The sequence below is a fragment of the Schistocerca gregaria genome, chromosome 7 (assembly GCF_023897955.1).
Source record: "Schistocerca gregaria isolate iqSchGreg1 chromosome 7, iqSchGreg1.2, whole genome shotgun sequence".
NCBI lineage: Eukaryota > Metazoa > Arthropoda > Insecta > Orthoptera > Acrididae > Schistocerca > Schistocerca gregaria.
In genome coordinates this window covers 62,895,581-62,915,677 of record NC_064926.1, presented here as the reverse complement: position 1 = coordinate 62,915,677, position 20,097 = coordinate 62,895,581, and the positions used below count along the sequence as shown (strand labels likewise).

At 43.8% G+C, this 20,097-nt stretch overlaps 1 protein-coding gene across 1 annotated transcript in view; it reads left to right on the top strand.

The window, feature by feature from the left end:
• Positions 1-16,521: 16,521 nt before the first annotated feature.
• LOC126281692 (nuclear exosome regulator NRDE2) overlaps positions 16,522-20,097 on the top strand; it is a 163,645-nt gene continuing 160,069 nt past the window's right edge. The window contains exon 1 of the mRNA XM_049980860.1: positions 16,522-16,748. Coding sequence (XP_049836817.1) covers positions 16,667-16,748 — 82 coding nt within the window. The 5' untranslated portion in view covers positions 16,522-16,666. The remainder of the gene's footprint in view (positions 16,749-20,097) is intronic.

The following is a 20,097-nucleotide window of genomic DNA, read 5'->3' as shown; positions in this document are numbered from 1 at the left end:
TCTTCTGACGTGTAGCTTTCGTGAGTGCACGGCAGGTTTCGCGTCTAATTTCTTCTGCAGCATCACTAGGAAGAGGTCTTACAGCTTCCTCAACAGCACTAATAAAATCAGTTAAAGGCAGGGTCCTCGGCGTAGGAGCGAAGTTCAGGCCTTTCCCAAGCACAGACAGTGTTACGTTGTCCAAAACTTTATCCGTTAAATTGACCACGGAGCGTCGTAAAGCATCTTCTTGCGGTAACGTTGCTGACAGCCGGGTGAACTTCGAAACCTGTCTTGATGTAGATTCTTTATGAACCCAGTCCGATTTAGCCCAGGTCACGCCATCGACCCATGCCCAGGAAAGTGATGGCAGGCTGGATGCAATCTCCATATGCAGATGAAACAGCTGTTTCGATATGGCGTCCAGTTCACGCCGAGTAAACCGGATCCTCTCCTTCACTAATGCCAAGCTCGCCTTTCGTGTAATGAATTTTGCAGCGGCGGTCTGGATAAAATGCCTCACTCTGGCAAACTTCGGTATAAGGCCATTGTCCCGACACTTCAGTAAAAAACACAGAGAACTTAACAGTCTCGCTCGCTTATTGCGTAGCTTGTCCAACCTCTGGATTTGTAATGCCATCGCCTCCCCGAAGAGGTATCTGATGTGATTCTTGAAGTTTTCCCGGCGTACTGAGTATTCGATGAGATTTCGGGATTGCAGCCGGATCACGTTGACTTCTTGCCACGATATTTCGGCTGGCAATCGTCCAGCCATCTTCAGGTGAGTGTGCGTCACTGGAGACTGCAAGTTCCGGGAGTCAGCTTTATAGCAAAAAATTGGCGCGAAAACGCATGCGCATTGGCCACCGTCACAGGAGCGTCCTCTGTCGAAGTCCGCGCCCTCTGGAGCTACTGTTCTATCTTTGGAGCGCAGGCACATGCGTAAAGGTGAAAACTACATGTCCGCCCTCTGTCGGAATGCGCGCCCGCGTCGCTAAAAACAGACGTCAGTTGTCGCTAGACGTGTCATTTAGAATAAACCGTCTTCTCTCAGAGGAAATTAGAGAGATCACCGGGTCCCAAGCCTTGTCCAGTTGAAAGGTCTCAGTAGAGAGGCGAGATGTGTCGCCAAATCATACGTGGGGGCGTCGGTATTACTGACGATCGGCCGTAAAGGAACCTCTTTCTTATGGATCTTCGGAAGACCGTATAACCTGGGTGGCACAGAACTGTGAGGTCTTAGTCTTTTCGCCACTTCTTGCGGAATAGAAGAAGAATTCAGCAGTGCTGATGTTTTCCTTTCCACTTTCGCTGTGGGGTCTTTGCCAATCATCCGATACATTGGTTCATTCAGCAAGTTGTAAATCTTCTGATTATAGACCTCACGTGGCAAAAGCACTGTCTTTCTTATGGATCTTCGGAAGACCGTATAACCTGGGTGGCACAGAACTGTGAGGTCTTAGTCTTTTCGCCACTTCTTGAGGAATAGAAGAAGAATTCAGCAGTGCTGATGTTTTCCTTTCCACTTTCGCTGTGGGGTCTTTGCCAATCTTCCGATACATTGGTTCATTCAGCAAGTTGTAAATCTTCTGATTATAGACCTCACGTGGCAAAAGCACTGTCGGCCGTAGCTGAGCATTGTATTACCACAGGACACGCTATGGAATTTTCGGCCACGAAAATCTTGGCCCCAGCGAAAACTTTTTGGGATTCCGTTATTAAAGAATCTGTGGAGATACGCCTAGCGCAAAATCTTATAAATCGTGACGGCGGTTTTCAACTGGACAAGGCTTGGGACCCGGTGATCTCTCTAATTTCCTCTGAGAGAAGACGGTTTATTCTAAATGACACGTCTAGCGACAACTGACGTCTGTTTTTAGCGACGCGGGCGCGCATTCCGACAGAGGGCGGACATGTAGTTTTCACCTTTACGCATGTGCCTGCGCTCCAAAGATAGAACAGTAGCTCCAGAGGGCGCGGACTTCGACAGAGGACGCTCCTGTGACGGTGGCCAATGCGCATGCGTTTTCGCGCCAATTTTTTGCTATAAAGCTGACTCCCGGAACTTGCAGTCTCCAGTGACGCACACTCACCTGAAGATGGCTGGACGATTGCCAGCCGAAATATCGTGGCAAGAAGTCAACGTAATCCGGCTGCAATCCCGAAATCTCATCGAATAAGAAATAGGAGTAATCCGCTGAATTACAGGCCCATATCACTAACTTCGATATGCACTAGGGTTTTGGAACATATACTGTATTCGAACATTATGAAGTACCTTGAAGAAAACGATTTACTGACACATAGTCAGCACGGATTCAGAAAATATCGTTCTTGCGGAACACAGCTATCACTTTACGCTCTTGAAGTAATGAGTGCTATCGACAGGGGATGTCAAATTGAGTCCATATTTTTAGATTTTTAGAAGGCTTTCGAGACCTTTCCTCACAAGCGTCTTCTAACCAAACTGAGTGCCTATGGAATATCGCCGCAGTTGTGCGATTGGATTCGTGATTTTCTGTCAGAAAGGTCACAGTTCGTAGTTATAGACGGGAAGTCAACGAGTAAAACAGAAGTAATATCCTGCGTTCCCCAAGGAAGTGTTATAGGCCCTCTATTTTTCCTGATCTATATTAACGACGTAGGAGACAATCTGAGTAGCCGTCTTAGACTTTTTCCAGATGATGCCGTCATTTACCGTCTTCTAAGGTCATCAGATGGTGAAAACAAATTGCAAAATGATTTAGATATCTGCGTGGTGCGAAAAGTGGCAATTGACCCTGAATAAAGAAAAGTGTGAAGTTATTCACATGAGTACTACACTAATGGCCATTAAAATTGCTACACCACAAAGATGACGTGCTACACACGCAAAATTTAACCGACAGGAAGAAGATGCTGTGATACGCAAATGATTAGCTTTTCAGAGCATTCACACAAGGTTAGCGCCGGTGGTGACACCTACAACGTGCTGACATGAGGAAAGTTTCCAACCGATTTCTCATACACAAACAGCAGTTGACCGGCGTTGCCTGGTGAAACGTTGTTGTGTTGCCTCGTGTAAGGAGGAGAAATGCGTACCATCACGTTTCCGACTTTCATAAAGGTCGGATTGTAGTCTATCGCGATTGCGGTTTATCGTATCGTGACATTGCTGCTCGCGTTGGTCTAGATCTAATGACTGTTAGCAGAATATGGAATCGGTGGGTTCAGAAGGGTAATATGGAACGCCTTGCTGGATCCTAACGGCCTCGTATCACTAGCAGTCGAGATGACAAGCATCTTATCCGCATGGCTGTAACGGATCGTGCAGCCATGTCTCGATCCCTGAGTCAACAGATGGGGACGTTTGCAAGACAACAACCATCTGCACGAACAGTTCGACGACGTTTGCAGCAGCATGGACTGTCAGCTCGGAGGCCACGGCTGCGGTTACCCTTGACGCTGCATCACAGACAAGAGCGCCTGCGATGGTGTACTCAACGACGAACCTGGGTGCACGAATGGCAAAACGTCATTTTTTCGGATGAATCCAGGTTCTGTTTACAGCATCATGATGGTCGCATCCGTGTTTGGCGACATCGCGGTGAACACACATTGGAAGCATGTATTCGTCATCGCCATACTGGCGTATCACCCGGCGTGATGGTATGGGGTGCCATTGGTTGCACGTCTCGCTCACCTCTTGTTCGAATTGACGGCACTTTGAACAGTGGACGTTACATTTCAGATGTGTTACGACCCGTGGCTCTACCCTTCATTCGATCCCCGCGACACCCTACATTTCAGCAGGATAATGCACGACCGTATGTTGCAGGTCCTGTACGGGCCTTTGTGGATACAGAAAATGTTCGACTGCTGCCCTGGCCAACACATTCTCCAGATCTCTCACCAATTGAAAACGTCTGGTCAATGGTGGCCGAGCAACTGGCTCGTCACTATACGCCAGCTACTACTCTTGATGAACTGCGGTATCGTGTTGAAGCTGCATGGGCAGCTGTACCTGTACACGCCATCCAAGCTCTGTTTGACTCAATGTCCAGGCGTATCAAGGCCGTTATTAAGGCCAGAGGTGGTTGTTCTGGGTACTGATTTCTCAGGATCTATGCACCCAAATTTCGTGAAAATGTAATCACATGTCAGTTCTAGTATAATATATTTGTCCAATGAATACCCGTTTATCATCTGCATTTCTTCTTGGTGTAGCAATGTTAATGGCCAGTAGTATAAAAGAAATCTCCTAAATTTCGATTACGCGATAAGTCATACAAATCTGAAAGTTGTAAATTCAACTAAGTACTTAGGGATTACAATCACAAATAAGCTAAGTTGGAACTGTCACGTAGATAATGTTGTGGGTAGAGCCAACCAAAGATTGCGATTCATTGGCAGAACACTTAGAACGTGCAACAGATCTACTAGAGACTGCTTACACTACACTTGTCCACCCTATTCCGGGGTATTGCTTTTGTGGATTTTTTTTTTTTTTTTATTCTAATAAAACCCCATGTCATTCCAAGCAATTGTGTCAATTTTTACCTCCCTATCTACATTATTCCGTGGTTTATTAAGTTTTCAAATTTATACTGACTTTTAGATCACCCCCCCCCCCCCCCCCCCCCCGAAAACAGTTTTTGCAGCGCATGTAGCAATGCTGAACTGTCGAATTCGTGTATGTGGTACAGAATCCACGAAACCAAAACATGAACACAAAATGGCTGGAAAAGGACTCAGCCTGTTCGGGATTGATGGATAGGAAGGACAGTACTTTATTTATTTTGGAACAATTTATTTATGAACGAATTTCAGTTATTTTATTCGTTACACTGATACAAAACACTTGCCCTGGCGTGTTTGGGGTCACAGTAAAGAGCCTACAGACCTGCAAACTACTCCTAAATCACCGAAATAATGCTGTACACTGATACACAGACACGCAAACAACTCGTAAATTCGAGCAGACTCACTAATTGTAAACCGTTGAAATAATGCATTGAACAGACTACATACCTGCATACTAATCATAAATCATCGAAATAATGCAGTACACTAATGTACAACTCGTAAATTGAAACTTCCTGGCAGATTAAAACGGTGTGCCCGACCGAGACTCGAACTCGGGACCTTTCGACGAAAGGCAAAGGTCCTGAGATCGAGTCTCGGTCGGGCACACAGTTTTAATCTGCCAGGAAGTTTCATATCAGCGCACACTCTGCTGCAGAGTGAAAATCTCATTCTGGAAACTCGTAAATTGTCAAAATAGTGCACACTCTCTAATTATAAACTGACAAAACAATGCATTGCACAGCCTACAGACCTCTTCACGAAATAATGTAACAGACATGTTCACTACTCATGAAACTGTCCAAAAATAATGCATGTGTAACGCTATGCAAACATGCTCACAACGCTTAAACAGCCGAAAATAATGCAGGGCACAAACACTCATTACACATAAAAAACACTTTCGACATATCGGTAAGAAATTCGACTGCAAAGTATCAGCGAACTGCTCTCTAGAGAGGTCCAACACATGCACACGCTGGTGTGGCCTGCCCTGCAAAGCGACGAAGTGGCCGTCAAATGCCGGGCTATGCACAGGGTGTCTGTTCGAGTCCTGTAAGTATGAGGTGCCAGCATAACTTTCATACTTGATACCTGAGAAACTCCTGTTGAAAAATATGTGGCCACTGTGGCTGATGTATAACTGCGGGTCCAGCACTGAACAAAACAGGTTTGCATAGCGACTCACCGTTGCAGTTGCAGCTAAAAGGTTGTCAGTGTCATACTGATGTCACATGTCTATGTAAATAAATGCCAAGACTCCTTCTGGGCACGCTATAGAAATCTGTTGCAATGCTTCTCAGAATAACACAGGATGCATTCTTCATAGCAATCCTAATGGGACAGCTCGTCCCACATGCGAGATACGTAAGGCCGCATGTATGTGTTTACCCAGCCACTGTGACTGATGCATTGCTGCGAGATGTGTCCCTAGGGACTCACCCACACAGGCCCTGCTAAAAGGTTGTCAGTGTTATACTGACATCTCACATCTATGTAAATAACAGCAAAGTCTCCCTCTGGATGTGCTCTAGAAATCTTTTGCTATGCTTCACAGAATAACACATGTTGCATGCTTCTTAGTGATCCTAATGGGGCAGCCAGTCCATTATATATCAGCCCCTTCTCAGAATTCGTAAAGTATCGCAGAAATAGTTAACAGTCGCTTTTGTTGCTGTTGTAGGAGCTTTTGCGATGTCTCAGCTTGTTTGCATGGAAATTCTTGTCCTAACAGGATCTGTTTACGAAAACAGGCCAAAATAACACCAAATGCATTCTTCCTAACGAGGCACCCTGTCCTTTACATATTACCCTTCTTGGAACTCATCGCTAAAAGCCTTCATCATGTCTGTGCATGCTTGTGAAAACACTGTTAATCATAAAAGCATTCTTGTTATTTGGAAAGAGAGCCGATGGTCACATCAAGTCCTTCCGGGAAATAGTGACGTTCCTTAAAGGCTTCTCATTGGGTATCCATTCAAATAAAGCTCTCTCAATGGTCTCCTCGTTCTATACACAAACCCACAACAAACCTCCATTGTCCTCAGTCCATTGTTGTCTGCCTCGCTGTGTGTACCTTCATCTCTGTGTGAGCATGTGCTTTCTTTCCCCGAGATGAAGAGAAGTAGCAGCAGCAATGATTCGGAGAATAGCAGCAAGAGGTGTAGAGTTCTGGAGGCAGGATTACCGAGTGAGTAAATAATTTGTGTTGTGAATGTAAATTTTCGTGTGTATGTTAAATTCGCCTTATTAATTACGTCTCCGTGTTATATTGAAGGAAGGATTAGGAGGAATGGTGGAGGGAAAAAGAGAAAGAGGAGAAAGAAGATATCAAATGCTGGACAGTGTCAAAGGAGACAAATATTCAGAAATGAAGCCTATGGAGAGACAAAATTGGAAGAGGCTTAACCCATGACAAGCCCTGCCGTAAGGCAGAATACCATACTACCACTCCTACTACTACTACTGCTACTACTAGTGTTACATTACAACTCCAAGATTTTATCTTGGTGTGTGGGGGGAGACAGGAGGGAGCTGGACCAGGGCAGACTCCCGAAGTCCAGCCTCCTGTGTTGGGTTCACAGCCAGGATTGCCATTTAAGTATAATTTACATTGTAATTTGTTCTTGTAGAGTAGCGATTCAAAATTTTCTTATTTCGTACTTGTTTTTTTTTCGGTTTATGTGTCTTGTTTGTTGTTGTAGGTGAGACGGACCAACTGCCAGATGCCGATTCTGACGACGACAGTTACATGCCTGAATGGGTCAGACAAAGGGCATTGGACCAAAGGAGGAGGAAAGGCGCCGTGATCGGACCCTCTTAGATGATGATGATGACTGCTTTGAGAGTGTGGTGGAGTCATCCGATGAAGTGTTAATGCCTTGGAGCCAGAGTGAAAAAAGTAATTACTCATTTTGCTTATAACCTGATCGACAGTATTCTTTCTTCCACGCTGCCAACAGCGGTAAGCTATGTATTTTATGTTGTTATCTGTTAGTCTGCCTCTACAGCCGCAACACAGCGTGGCGTGCATTCCGGTGGCGGCTAAACCTTCTTCCTCGCCAAAGCTGCTTCCGGTAAGGCACGCATCGCCTAGTTGCCGGGCGGGAAGCCGCTGCCACCGCCACCCCGGCACCGCCGCTCTGGAGTTCGTGGGCCGAGCAACGAACCACTACCCCTCAAGTTACCGGGTCGGGTTTGCAGCAGCAGCAACAACAGCATCGGGAACCATCAGCGCAGCCTAGCTGTTTCCATTGGCCTGACCCACTCGCACCACAGCATCCTCCTCTGTCATCATCATCATCATCATCATCATTATATCACGCTCGTCAGAATCGGCGCAAACGCTAGGTACCTGTGCCCGTTACATACCGATTTGCCCCTCCCCAACACCATCACCAATGGGGCGGACTCTGAATAGAATTAACAGTAATAGAGAAGATCCTGTGGCTAATGGCTAATGAAGGACACCAGGTCAATGGTACCATTCTGCACGTAGAATACTCGGTGATTGCAGGAGCAAATCTCGTTCACAAGGATCGAGAACCCGGCAGGAGGGTACCACGACCCTGTTGGTCTTCCAAGGGCGTGCCTTCCTGTCGTGGAAACGGAGCTCCTCAAGGTAGTCAATGATCTTCAGTATACAGCCATTAAATGCAGTGCCGTGCTCCGCATCGAACTATCGCCCCCCCCCCCCACCCCCACCCCCTCTCTGCCCCACCCCCACAAAAGTTGATTCCAGTGTTGTAGAGACAACTGTTCGTTACCTTTGGAGGGGAAATGGCGTAATAACGCAGGGCAGGTCAACCGCCGAGTGGTTTCGTAAATCCACCTTGAGTGCTATGCTGGCCTGGTTTTCGAGTGGAGGTCAGACGATCAGCTAAGTCACTCAGCCGAACACTACACCTGGACATCCATATACATGTCCATGATCCAGTGAGCGGAGGGTCAAGCTATACCAAGCTCCCTAAACATATAGCTAAAAAGAGGGCATGCATTAATGTCGAAAATAAAATAAAATCTGTCTTGTATTGCGTGGTCAGTCCTGGTTTGTGAGAGAAATTACAATTACAGAGATCATCCTGAGCGTCCCAGTACATACCATGTATGTGATAGTATTTGTGGGTGTTATAACTTTGATGGTATTTATTTCCTTTTGAAGATCCAGGACATATCTAAATTTGAGGCGCAGAATACCGGAATATTTGTTCATGTTTATGACCTGGAGAAGAGAAGCTAGTCAGAAGAGCAAGACAAACATATTATCGTTGGGCCCCTTCATTTCTCAAAATTTGCTGGTGATCGTGAGTTGCAAATAAACATGCTGCTCTTCTCTGAAGGTGATAATTATCACTATGTTTGAATCAAAGACATGTCCCAACACCTTTTCTCCCAACTATCAAATAATCACTGTGTAAAACATATTTCCTTAAGGTGCCTGAATTATTTTTCCTCAGACGAGTCATTAACGGCGCATATAGTAGACTGAGCTTCCAAGAACCCAGTACATGCTATTATGCCTACTGAGGAAAACAAATTTATAAAGTTTAAGAATACTCACCACCAGGAACGATGCCCATTTGTAGTGTACGCCATCTTTTTATGCCTCCTCGCTCCTGTGACTCGCTGTGACGGTGACGCTATAGCCTCACATACCATCTTCACAGAAAAACATGTACCATATGCGGCAGTGTACTAAACTGTATTGTCCTATGATTCCAGTCTTAAACGCTACAAATCATATGTTGGGGATAATCCTGCGGTTTCGCTGCTCACTGAGCTCGAAAAACTTTCTAGAGTTGTTGCTAAACCTTACAGCGACAGCGTTCCCGTGACCAAATCGAAGGAGAATGAAGATTTTTACAATAACGCGGTTGATTGACACATTCGTGGGCTGCCGTTAGACATAAAAGCGGAAACTCCTCGTAGAGGACCACTGTCATCTTACGGAGAAGTTCCATAGCGCAGCTCACAATGCGTGCAATTTGAAGTACCAGCCACGAAGGCAAATACCCGTTTTCTTCCATAATTAACGCGGGTATGACGCTTCCTTTCGAGTTGAGCACTTGGTTGATTTCAGCTGGGAGAGAAATCAGGTCGGTGTCCTACCTGAGAGCGTCAAGAAAAACATTTCATTCTCTAAATGAATGATGGCAAGAATTACGCTCCTCTTACTTTGTAAACTACGTTCTATGCAGGCGCCATTCCAAAAATTCGTTGAAACTCTACGTCAGGAGGATATGCATATCATCGAGCTGCATTTCCCGACGAGGAAAAGTTTCAACTTTTGACTAGGAAGGGGTTTTTCCGGTATGAGCAAGTGGATAGTATGGCGAAACTCAACGGAACCAGGTTATCCAACATAACTGCACTCTGCAGCAACCTTACAGGCGATACCATAACGGATACAGAGTATGAGGATGCCGTAAATGTCTGGTGGCAATTCAATATATCCACTTCAACAGCATGTATGGAAAAAAAGGATAAAAAAACGAAAAAGAACAAAAACGTATATACGAGGGTTAGAAGTTTAAAAGTGACAACTACACTCCTGGAAATTGAAATAAGAACACCGTGAATTCATTGTCCCAGCAAGGGGAAACTTTATTGACACATTCCTGGGGTCAGATACATCACATGATCACACTGACAGAACCACAGCCACATAGACACAGGCAACAGAGCATGCACAATGTCGGCACTAGTACAGTGTATATCCACCTTTCGCAGCAATGCAGGCTGCTATTCTCCCATGGAGACGATCGTAGAGATGCTGGATGTAGTCCTGTGGAACGGCTTGCCATGCCATTTCCACCTGACGCCTCAGTTGGACCAGCGTTCGTGCTGGACGTGCAGACCGCGTGAGACGACGCTTCATCCAGTCCCAAACATGCTCAATGGGGGACAGATCCGGAGATCTTGCTGGCCAGGGTAGTTGACTTACACCTTCTAGAGCACGTTGGGTGGCACGGGATACATGCGGACGTGCATTGTCCTGTTGGAACAGCAAGTTCCCTTGCCGGTCTAGGAATGGTAGAACGATGGGTTCGATGACGGTTTGGATGTACCGTGCACTATTCAGCGTCCCCTCGACGGTCACCAGAGGTGTACGGCCAGTGTAGGAGATCGCTCCCCACATCATGATGCCGGGTGTTGGCCCTGTGTGCCTCGGTCGTATGCAGTCCTGATTGTGGCGCTCACCTGCACGGCGCCAAACACGCATACGACCATCATTGGCACCAAGGCAGAAGCGACTCTTATCACTGAAGACGACACGTCTCCATTCGTCCCGCCATTCACGCCTGTCGCGACACCACTGGAGGCGGGCTGCACGATGTTGGGGCGTGAGCGGAAGACGGCCTAACGGTGTGCGGGACCGTAGCCCAGCTTCATGGAGACGGTTGCGAATGGTCCTCGCCGATACCCCAGGAGCAACAGTGTCCCTAATTTGCTGGGAAGTGGCGAAGCGGTCCCCTACGGCACTGCTTAGGATCCTACGGTCTTGGTGTGCATCCGTGCGTCGCTGCGGTCCGGTCGCAGGTCGACGGGCACGTGCACCTTTCGCCGGCCACTGGCGACAACATCGATGTACTGTGGAGACCTCACGCCCCACGTGTTGAGCAATTCGGCGGTACGTCCACCCGGCCTCCCGCATGCCCACTATACGCCCTCGCTCAAACTCCGTCAACTGCACATACGGTTCACGTCCACGCTGTCGCGGCATGCTACCAGTGTTGAAGACTGCGATGGAGCTCCGTATGCCACGGCAAACTGGCTGACACTGACGGCGGAGGTGCACAAATGCTGCGCAGCTAGCGCCATTCGACGGCCAACACCGCGGTTCCTGGTGTGTCCGCTGTGCCGTGCGTGTGATCATTGCTTGTACAGCCCTCTCGCAGTGTCCGGAGCAAGTCTGGTGGGTCTGACACACCGGTGTCAATGTGTTCTTTTTTCCATTTCCAGGAGTGTATTTATTTACAGTTCTTACAAAATAGATACGTGTTTCAAAGATTTACTGACCCTCAAAGTAGTCACAAGCATTGTGTATAACCCATAGCCAACGATGTGGAAGTCGTAGGATACTCTTAGCAGTGCGAGTTGTGTTGACAGTTGGAGCAGTGCGGTCTACTGCCCTACGAATTTTTAGCAGTTCTGAAGCGAATGCCATGAAGTGTTTCCTTCAGTTTAGAAATCGAGTTGAACTCACGAGGGCTTAAGTCAGGGCAGTGTAGTAGGTGGTATAGCACTTAGCAGCCCCATCAGTCAAACAAAACAGTAACAGATTGCATTATACGTGCTTGAGCATTGTCATGCAAAATGATGGTCGGGTCCTGCAGAAAGTGTCACCACTTCTGTCTCTATGCTGTTCATTTTTGGAACACAACCTGTGACCAGCTTTGCGAGAGAAGTGATGACACTTTCTACAGGTCCTGACCATCATTTTACAGGACAATGTTCAAGCATGTACAGTGCAAGCTGTTACACATATCTATTTTGTATGAATGGTAAACAAATGGTTGCCACTATTGAAGTTCCAACCCTCATACATGTACCATACACCATGTGTGTAAGAGAAAACAAATTTAAAAAAAGCATAAACAAAAATTTTAAAAAACATAAATAAAAATGTATATTTACTTATTTGTTCATATACAACATAGGTGTAGCCTTTAAATATATATATCTACGTACCATCTGCATGTTGTCAATAGAGTAGTTTCTAAAATTTTTCACCTGCCGCTAGCCATTCAAGACAGAATAGTGTTTAAGTGTATATGTATCAATATAGCTTACAGTCCATCAGAATTGTTACTGTAAAAACCTTTGCTGTTGGGGCTGTTGGAATTAGATTCTAAGTGTGCACAGTCAATCAGAATTATTGTATTCGCTATGTTACTGGGTCTCTGGAATTTAGTTGTAGTAAAGAAAGTACCTTTGCTTTAGCTTTTAGTGTAGGTTTATAAAAATAAAAAAATCGACGAGTGTTACTGTTGTAGCATGTAAGTTAAAACTGTCTCTGCACTGGAATAGCAGAGTCAATTTATACATCAAGAATACTATATTGTACCTCAAAAACTACATTGTACCCCAAGAACTATATCGTATTTGTGTGAACTAAATGAGCGAAGAAAAAAAATCGTCACGGTACTCCTTGTTATTATTTACAAAGAAACCTATCTCCTGTTGTATTATGTATGTAAATGAACATAAAGGCTGTGCAGGGCACAAATGACTTTAGTTTCGCTGAAGATCAGTGCTATTAAGGAGGGCAAGCTTAAGATGCAATACGAATTGGGTTATGTGAGCAGGAGGCATGTGACCATGACCACTTCCAAAGACATATAGCAGACATGTCTAAAATTATATCTCCTGTGCTTGAAGAAAACCAGAGACATAGCACATGGCTAAAACTGTACACTGTCACCGAGGGACGTGGCGCAGAGGTTAGCACACTGGACTCGCATTCGGGAGGACGACGGTTCAATCCCGTCTCCAGCCATCCTGATTTAGGTTTTCCGTGATTTCCCTAAATCGCTTCAGGCAAATGCCGGGATGGTTCCTTTGAAAGGGCACAGCCGATTTCCTTCCCCGTCCTTCCCTCACCCGAGCTTGCGCTCCGTCTCTAATGACCTAGTTGTCGACGGGATGTTAAACACTAATCTCCTCCTCCTCCGCCTGTACACTGTCAGAATGGGAACAGAGTTTAACAAAATAACACAGAAGTTGTGAGGTAAAAATTCATTTATTTCTCATCCAACTTAAAAGTAATTTTAAATTTTCATAAGCAGACACAACAATACTCTTTTCTTCTTCTTCCCGCACCTTTGTTCTCCACAGCGTTTTTAGCTGCAAACATCGCTCAGAGTACAGTTCTTCGAACAGCTCTGCTTCCCACCCTTCTTCTTCTTCTTCTTCTTGTTTAGTGCACGACCTGCAGCATTCATAACTCGCTTGAAATCCATCGCTCCTAAACCAATTTTTCCACACATGATTTTATCAACTGCAGATGCTGCAGTGCATTGACCTATACCAATGTCATTTCCTCTGTGTATCACCTTAGCCTTATCAGCTAAAATCCTGTCTGCTTTGTGCCGGATTGAGAGATCTTTATTTGCAGTGGATGCAATGTTGTGTTCCATTCATGCTTCGTCAAGCAGATTAATCCCCTTATCACTTCGTACCACGCGGTTCTAAAGCTTTGTTCTCGGTCCACACTAGTTATATCCCGGAATGTGTAATTCCACTGGCAGTTTGTCTAGAATACCACCCCCTCCTCTAATGCGTCTCCTAGCACACATGTGTGCTACTGCGGTAGATGTGTACTGTGCACCCCATTATATAGCAAATCGTTAGCACCAGTCCAACTGTTTTGTGCTGCAGGAAAACCAAGTCATTTGACTAGTGCACTATTTCCCCGACGTCTTACGACTCTCTCCACGAGAAACACGTCCGGTTCTGAGCTTTTTTGCAACTCCTCGGTGTAGAAGCAACCTTCAGTTTGTTCGCCTTCACTTTCCTGCAAGATATAAGTTCTAGGATTCGTTCTTTGCACCTTTGAAATTGTAAATATTTGTGTTGACCAGTTCGGTAGGTATGATTTCTCAAATGCTGTCTTCTGTTTTGAGATATGTACCACATCACCTACATCAAATTTCTTCTGCATGGATCCAGTATTTTAATGCGATAGTACACCGTATCCACGAGTCCATTACACGAACTGGTCTCATTTTTATTGTGCTATGTTTGGTTCGATTACACTGAGCAATTATTTCTGGGAGGATATCTGTCCATTTGCATGAGCCGCGAAATTTATTCGACCTTTTATTGTTCTGTTCAGACGCTCCACGATACTTGCCTTAAGGTGAGTGAATGTTGGTAGTGATGTATCCCAGACCGCTGCATCACGGTCTTGAAATACCTATTGTAAAAAAAACTCTCCACCATGATCGGTTTCGAGGTTGTCTGGACATCGATTCGTCCCTGTCTGTAGCAAACGCTCAAACACACCTGCGACATTTCTGCCCGTTTTTGTTTTAACAGGTAATGACCAGGAAAATTTGGAGTACTTATCAATGCCATTAAAATATAATGGAATCCATCATTATCACGTGAATATTCCTTCATATCTGCAACATCAGCCTGCCATAAGTCATCAAAATCTTTAATCATAGCATGCCTACGAGAGTATGATTTTCGTGCTGGTTTGTGCAGTTCTCCAACTACTGTCTCCATACTTACTCGATGATACCTCTCTCTCTGAGGTCGGAGATTACTGAAACAACCTCATTCGAATGAGCTGTATTACCTGCAGCAGGCGTAGTCGATCTATTAGCTCGCTGGAGCCGTCATAAAATATGTATGTACTGCGGGATTCCATTGTTCACTGCTTTATGCTCAATGTCAATGCCATCGCCGCCGCTACTGCTGCTGCTGCTGCTGCTGTTGTTGTTGTTGGTTTCACCATCAAGTACTGGTTTTATAATAGTTTTATGTTTATTGTTGCACAGGCTTTTTGCGATCTTATGTACATCAGTCAAATGCAGTATTTCACGGTATATTTAGCTATAATTAACTGATTGTATTGTTTGAACGCTATAATGAGGTTTGCACTATCCCTAACCAACTGTTTCGGGATTGCGGACTGTGTATGGCTTAGATAAAATACATCAGCACCCATATGACGACCGAATCAGAAATTTTTGTGCATTTGGTGTTGGTTTTCCACAGCAACATCGTCATATATGAAGACAGGGGGATTTTACCACTTTAACTGAATGCCGTGTATGTAACACCATCTACACTGCGCAATATCTCCTGTAATAGCTGATTCTTGAGCTGAAATACTGTTTTTGAGAATACACAAACATATTCAAATCGGACTTCATCTACATATGGTGGCAGCGTCATGAGGACATTCGTCTTGCCACAGTTGGGTGGACCTGCAATAATTGCTTGTATATTATCAGGAAGCCGTATTCCATTCTTCTTCTTCTTCAGGTCTTGTTTAGCATATTCACAGGACCAATCACCTACGATAAAGTCCTTATGATGAGTATATTTTATCCACTCTGCCATGATGCAACTACGGCAGGTACTGACAAGCAGTTGGCATATATAGAAAGATACACTTGAAGGGATGGTAATAGTATGTGTAGCCACAATAGCACCAACTGAATTATATTGGCAACACAGAGAAATCAGATATCTATATTTTACCCATGAAGAGTAACTTGATATTCATTTTGTCTATGACTGGTGGGGAGACAGTTGGAGTAACTGTCTTCTGCTGCATCTTTATAGGTGAAGCATTTAAAAATAATGATATTAATAGGTGTAAAATGTGGACTATAATGAGAGAGGTGTGAAATAAAACACAAACACAGTTTGAGATTATATATACATACATTATTTATTTAAATATCATACAATGGATTCAGAATTTTAAAAAAATCACCAGACTCTTTCTTTATCTCCTTCTTCGCACCTGTACAATATTTACCAAACAAGGCTTTTTGATATGCAATAAATTCCGTGCATATCTTCCTCAAGCCAACCACCATCTGAGTTTCTTGGGTAACTCAGATGGTAGAGCAATAGCCCGCGAAAGGCAAAGGTGCCGAGTTCCAGTCTCGGTCTGGCACACAGTTTTAATCTGTCAGGAAGTTTCATATCACCGCACACTCCGCTGCTACGCCAAACCCACGGCACCAACGAAGAGAATCTATCCGTACTCGTGATGTAATGGCATTCTTAATGTACAGAACTCTTTACGTGCAAACCTACTGTGTCCTGAGATGGCGTAATCAGGCTGTCAATTTATGTTGACAGCAAAATCTGTTCTGGTCATTCCGCAGACAATAATGTATGTGGCGCATCCGAATGCGTACACTCATTCCAGAGATATTTCTAGTCTGTGGATTCACCCACAGATGTTTCTCTGGTCTCTGGTCAGCGATGCGCGTTACTATCGATATCACCATCTATTGAGTTAACCGATATCTGTGAGTTGCGTTCAACTTCTCTGGTCTGTTTACATCGTAATGTTTACAAGTTTTCGATGTTGTCAGGAAGAAAGGACGACAGGAGAATATAGTGTAGAAAACGTACTGTTAAATGGTTTCTGATGTCATTGTTTCCAGCCTACGCTGCAGACGCGACAGCGTCTGTCAAGCAACATGATGCAGACAATGTCCCTAAAGTGAGAGGTAATTTCTTGGTTTGTATTGAATCTGGATGTCTCCCTGTTGTCATAATAGCCACGCAAAGAAATTGTGAGGCGTTTTAACTTGTCGTATGATCATGTTCTTTTTGAATGTTTAACAGTATAATGTTTATTTTTGCGCTACTAATGTTGGTCAATTGTGCACTTTATGCTTTTTCCCTTTTCGTTGACCAAATACTCATTTCACTTCTCACAGTGTTGCCTGACCGTATTATGGATGGTTTTGTGGTGTCCTCCTGTTATATTGTCATTCATGGAACTCCTCCCGTTACTTAAAGACACATGCATCCGCAAATGGTTGAAGAAGTGGCTTCTATTATATCAGCACAGCATATTTTTCATATTACATAATTATTTACTATATGTCCAGATATATACTTTTTACCCTCCATATTCAGTTCTGATATCGTCCTCGCTTGATCTGTTATACAGTGGTGTGAAAGAAGAATTTATTATTTTCACTTTTAATTTATATTCTGTTGTTGATAGGTCTCCCTTGCCCTGCTGTGAGTTTGCTTGAACTTCCAATTTACTTCAGTGTGTTCAGTCTGTTTGTGTGCTTTTTCCATTTGCAAAGTGTTTCTACGTGTACATATGTGTTCAATAAATAACTGTGATATGAATGGCACATGGCACTTTATGTGGTAACACATTTTAGGATTTCTTCCCAGTTCTGTTGCATGTTGAGTGGGGGAAGAATGATTGGTTAAATTCCTCTAGTTTCCTGTAGTTAATCTAATCTTATCTTCACATCCATTTTTGAAGCAAAGGGTAGATGACCAAAGATTATCTGTAGACTTTTCATTTAGTACATGTATTTGATGTGGGCTTTGATTTTATCTTCAAGTCATTTGAGTCTGTTTTCAATTCTGCTGATTCACATTAGATTGAATTAGATTTAGTTTTCATTCATAGACTCAAAAAGGAGATGATGCTCATGGTGTGGGACATTTGAATATAACACTCATTTCCCTGATCATTTGTCAGGAGATTGTCAAACTATGTGAATACATTAGAGTAAACTGGAACTGCTTATATTTACATAATTAATACACTGTCAGAACGGAAGACAGTTATGGACTTTTAATAAAGCTATCATATGCAAAATACCTAATTTCACGTGTTGTGACAAAGTGCTGTTAAAACTGAAACCTAATAGATATTTCTAGGCTACCTAATCTGTCCTCACAGTCCCTGTTAAGATATTCATCTGCAGAGTAGAAGTAATTGCGTATCAAAATGTGTTTCAAATTCCGTTTAAACTGTGCTGTATCTGAGCCCAAGTTTGATTGATTGCTGGCAATTTATTGTAAATGTGTATTCCTGAGTACTAGACCCCTTTTTGGACTAAGGTAAGTGATTTTAGATCATTATGTAGCTTTTTCAACATTTCTGTGATGTCCTGTGCGTCAAACAAACTTGTGACCATATGTGCTGCCCTTCATTGTATGTTTTCTCTATCCCTCGTTAGAATCATTTGGCCAGTGAACTGAAGTTTGGCACCTGTCTTACCTATAACTGAGCCTATGTGATCAATCCATTTCATATACCTACAAGTTGTTACACTCAGTATTTGTATGAATTGATACATTCTAATTGTGAATCAGTGATATTGTGGAAACGGTGCACTACTTTTTTCAGTTTGTAAAGTACATAGTTTTCCATGTGTGTACATATAATGCAAGTTGCGCCACTTTGAAATTTATCAAGATCTGATTGAATATTTCTCCAACTTTATATAGATAACTGCAAAAATTCTGAGGTTGCAATTATTGTTCGCCTGGTCATTAATATGCAACAGTGGTTGCAGTCCACTTTCCTGTAGCACACCTTAATTACTTCTACTTCTGTCAGTGATGCTCCAACCAAGATAATATGCTGTGTCCTCCCTATTTAGAAACCTTCAACCCAGTCACAAATTTCGTTTGATATGCTATATAATGTTGGTGTGGTACTGAGTCAAATGGCTTTCAGAAGTCAATAAATACTGCATCCATCTGATTTCCTTGATCTGTGGCTTTCAGGAAGTCACATAATAAAAGCACAAGTTGGAATTCCAATGGTCAATGTTTTCAGAATCTGTGCTATTTGACAAGTAGGAGGTAATTCTGTTTATACCTCATAATGTTTGAGATTAGAATACAGGATGTCCCACTCAAACTTCCCTGGTTTCAAGGACCCAGGGGAGAAAACTGCAGTAGATACAACAGTGAAAAATGCACCACATTGTAGAGCATCTCAAAGAATTTATGTCCCGCATCAGAAAAGCCAAGTATCGTCGCTAGAGTGCAGCATGGTTGCATGAAGTGAAAATGACGACTCCACAGCAGCAGGCGCAAGCAGTAGTGTGTTTGCAGGAACAAAATCGTTGATTACTGTGTAAAGAAGTTGTCATAGTGTGTATGAATGTGATCCACCTGATGTGAAAACAATTAAAGAATGGTTAAGGAAGTATCTGGCAACAGGAAGTGTTCTGAAACATTCTGGTGGTGCATGTTACGGAGTGTCAGAAGAGACAGTGGAGGACATCAAACAAACGTTTCTCAGAAACCCACATAAGTCAATTCATCAAGCATTGCTTCGTGTAGTTCACCAGCGTCTTTGTATGTTTGCTTACAAAGTGTAAATTCTGCAACATTTGATGCCGAATGACAAACCACGGCGACAACGATTTCCTGCGGATATGCAGCAGCATATTGATATGGATGCCAACTTACTGGAAAGATGTTTATTCTCAGATGACGCAACCTTTCATCTATCATCAAGGGTTAATAGGGATATTCTTTGCATTAGGGGTTCGCAAAATCCACCCATGGTCATTAAGCCTGTTCTTGATAGCCTTTAACTAAACATCTGGTGCGGGCTAATGCATGACAGGATTGTTGGGCCGTTCTTCTTTGAGGAACAAACAGTGAATGGGTCAGTGTTTCTGGACATGTTGGAGCTGTTTGTGTACCCTCAGATACAAGATTTGCAGCCCAACATTAGTTTTCAACAAGATGGAGCTCTGCCCCAGTGGTCAATGGCTGTTCGCAAGTTCCTGCATAAGAAATTTCCCAGTTGTTGGAGGATCCATTGCGTTGTCACCACATTCACCCGACATTACACCACTTAATTTCTTCTTGTGGGGATTCGTGAAGGACTGCGTGTATGCAACCAAGGTGGATGATATTCCTACGTTGCGACATCGTATCATTAATGTGATTGCATCAATAACAGAGGAAATGTTGCAAAGAACTAGGCAATAAATTGAATATAGACTCGATATTCTTCTTGCTACAAGGTTCAGATGCAGAGGTGTACTGATGATAAATAAATAAATTCCCTATCGT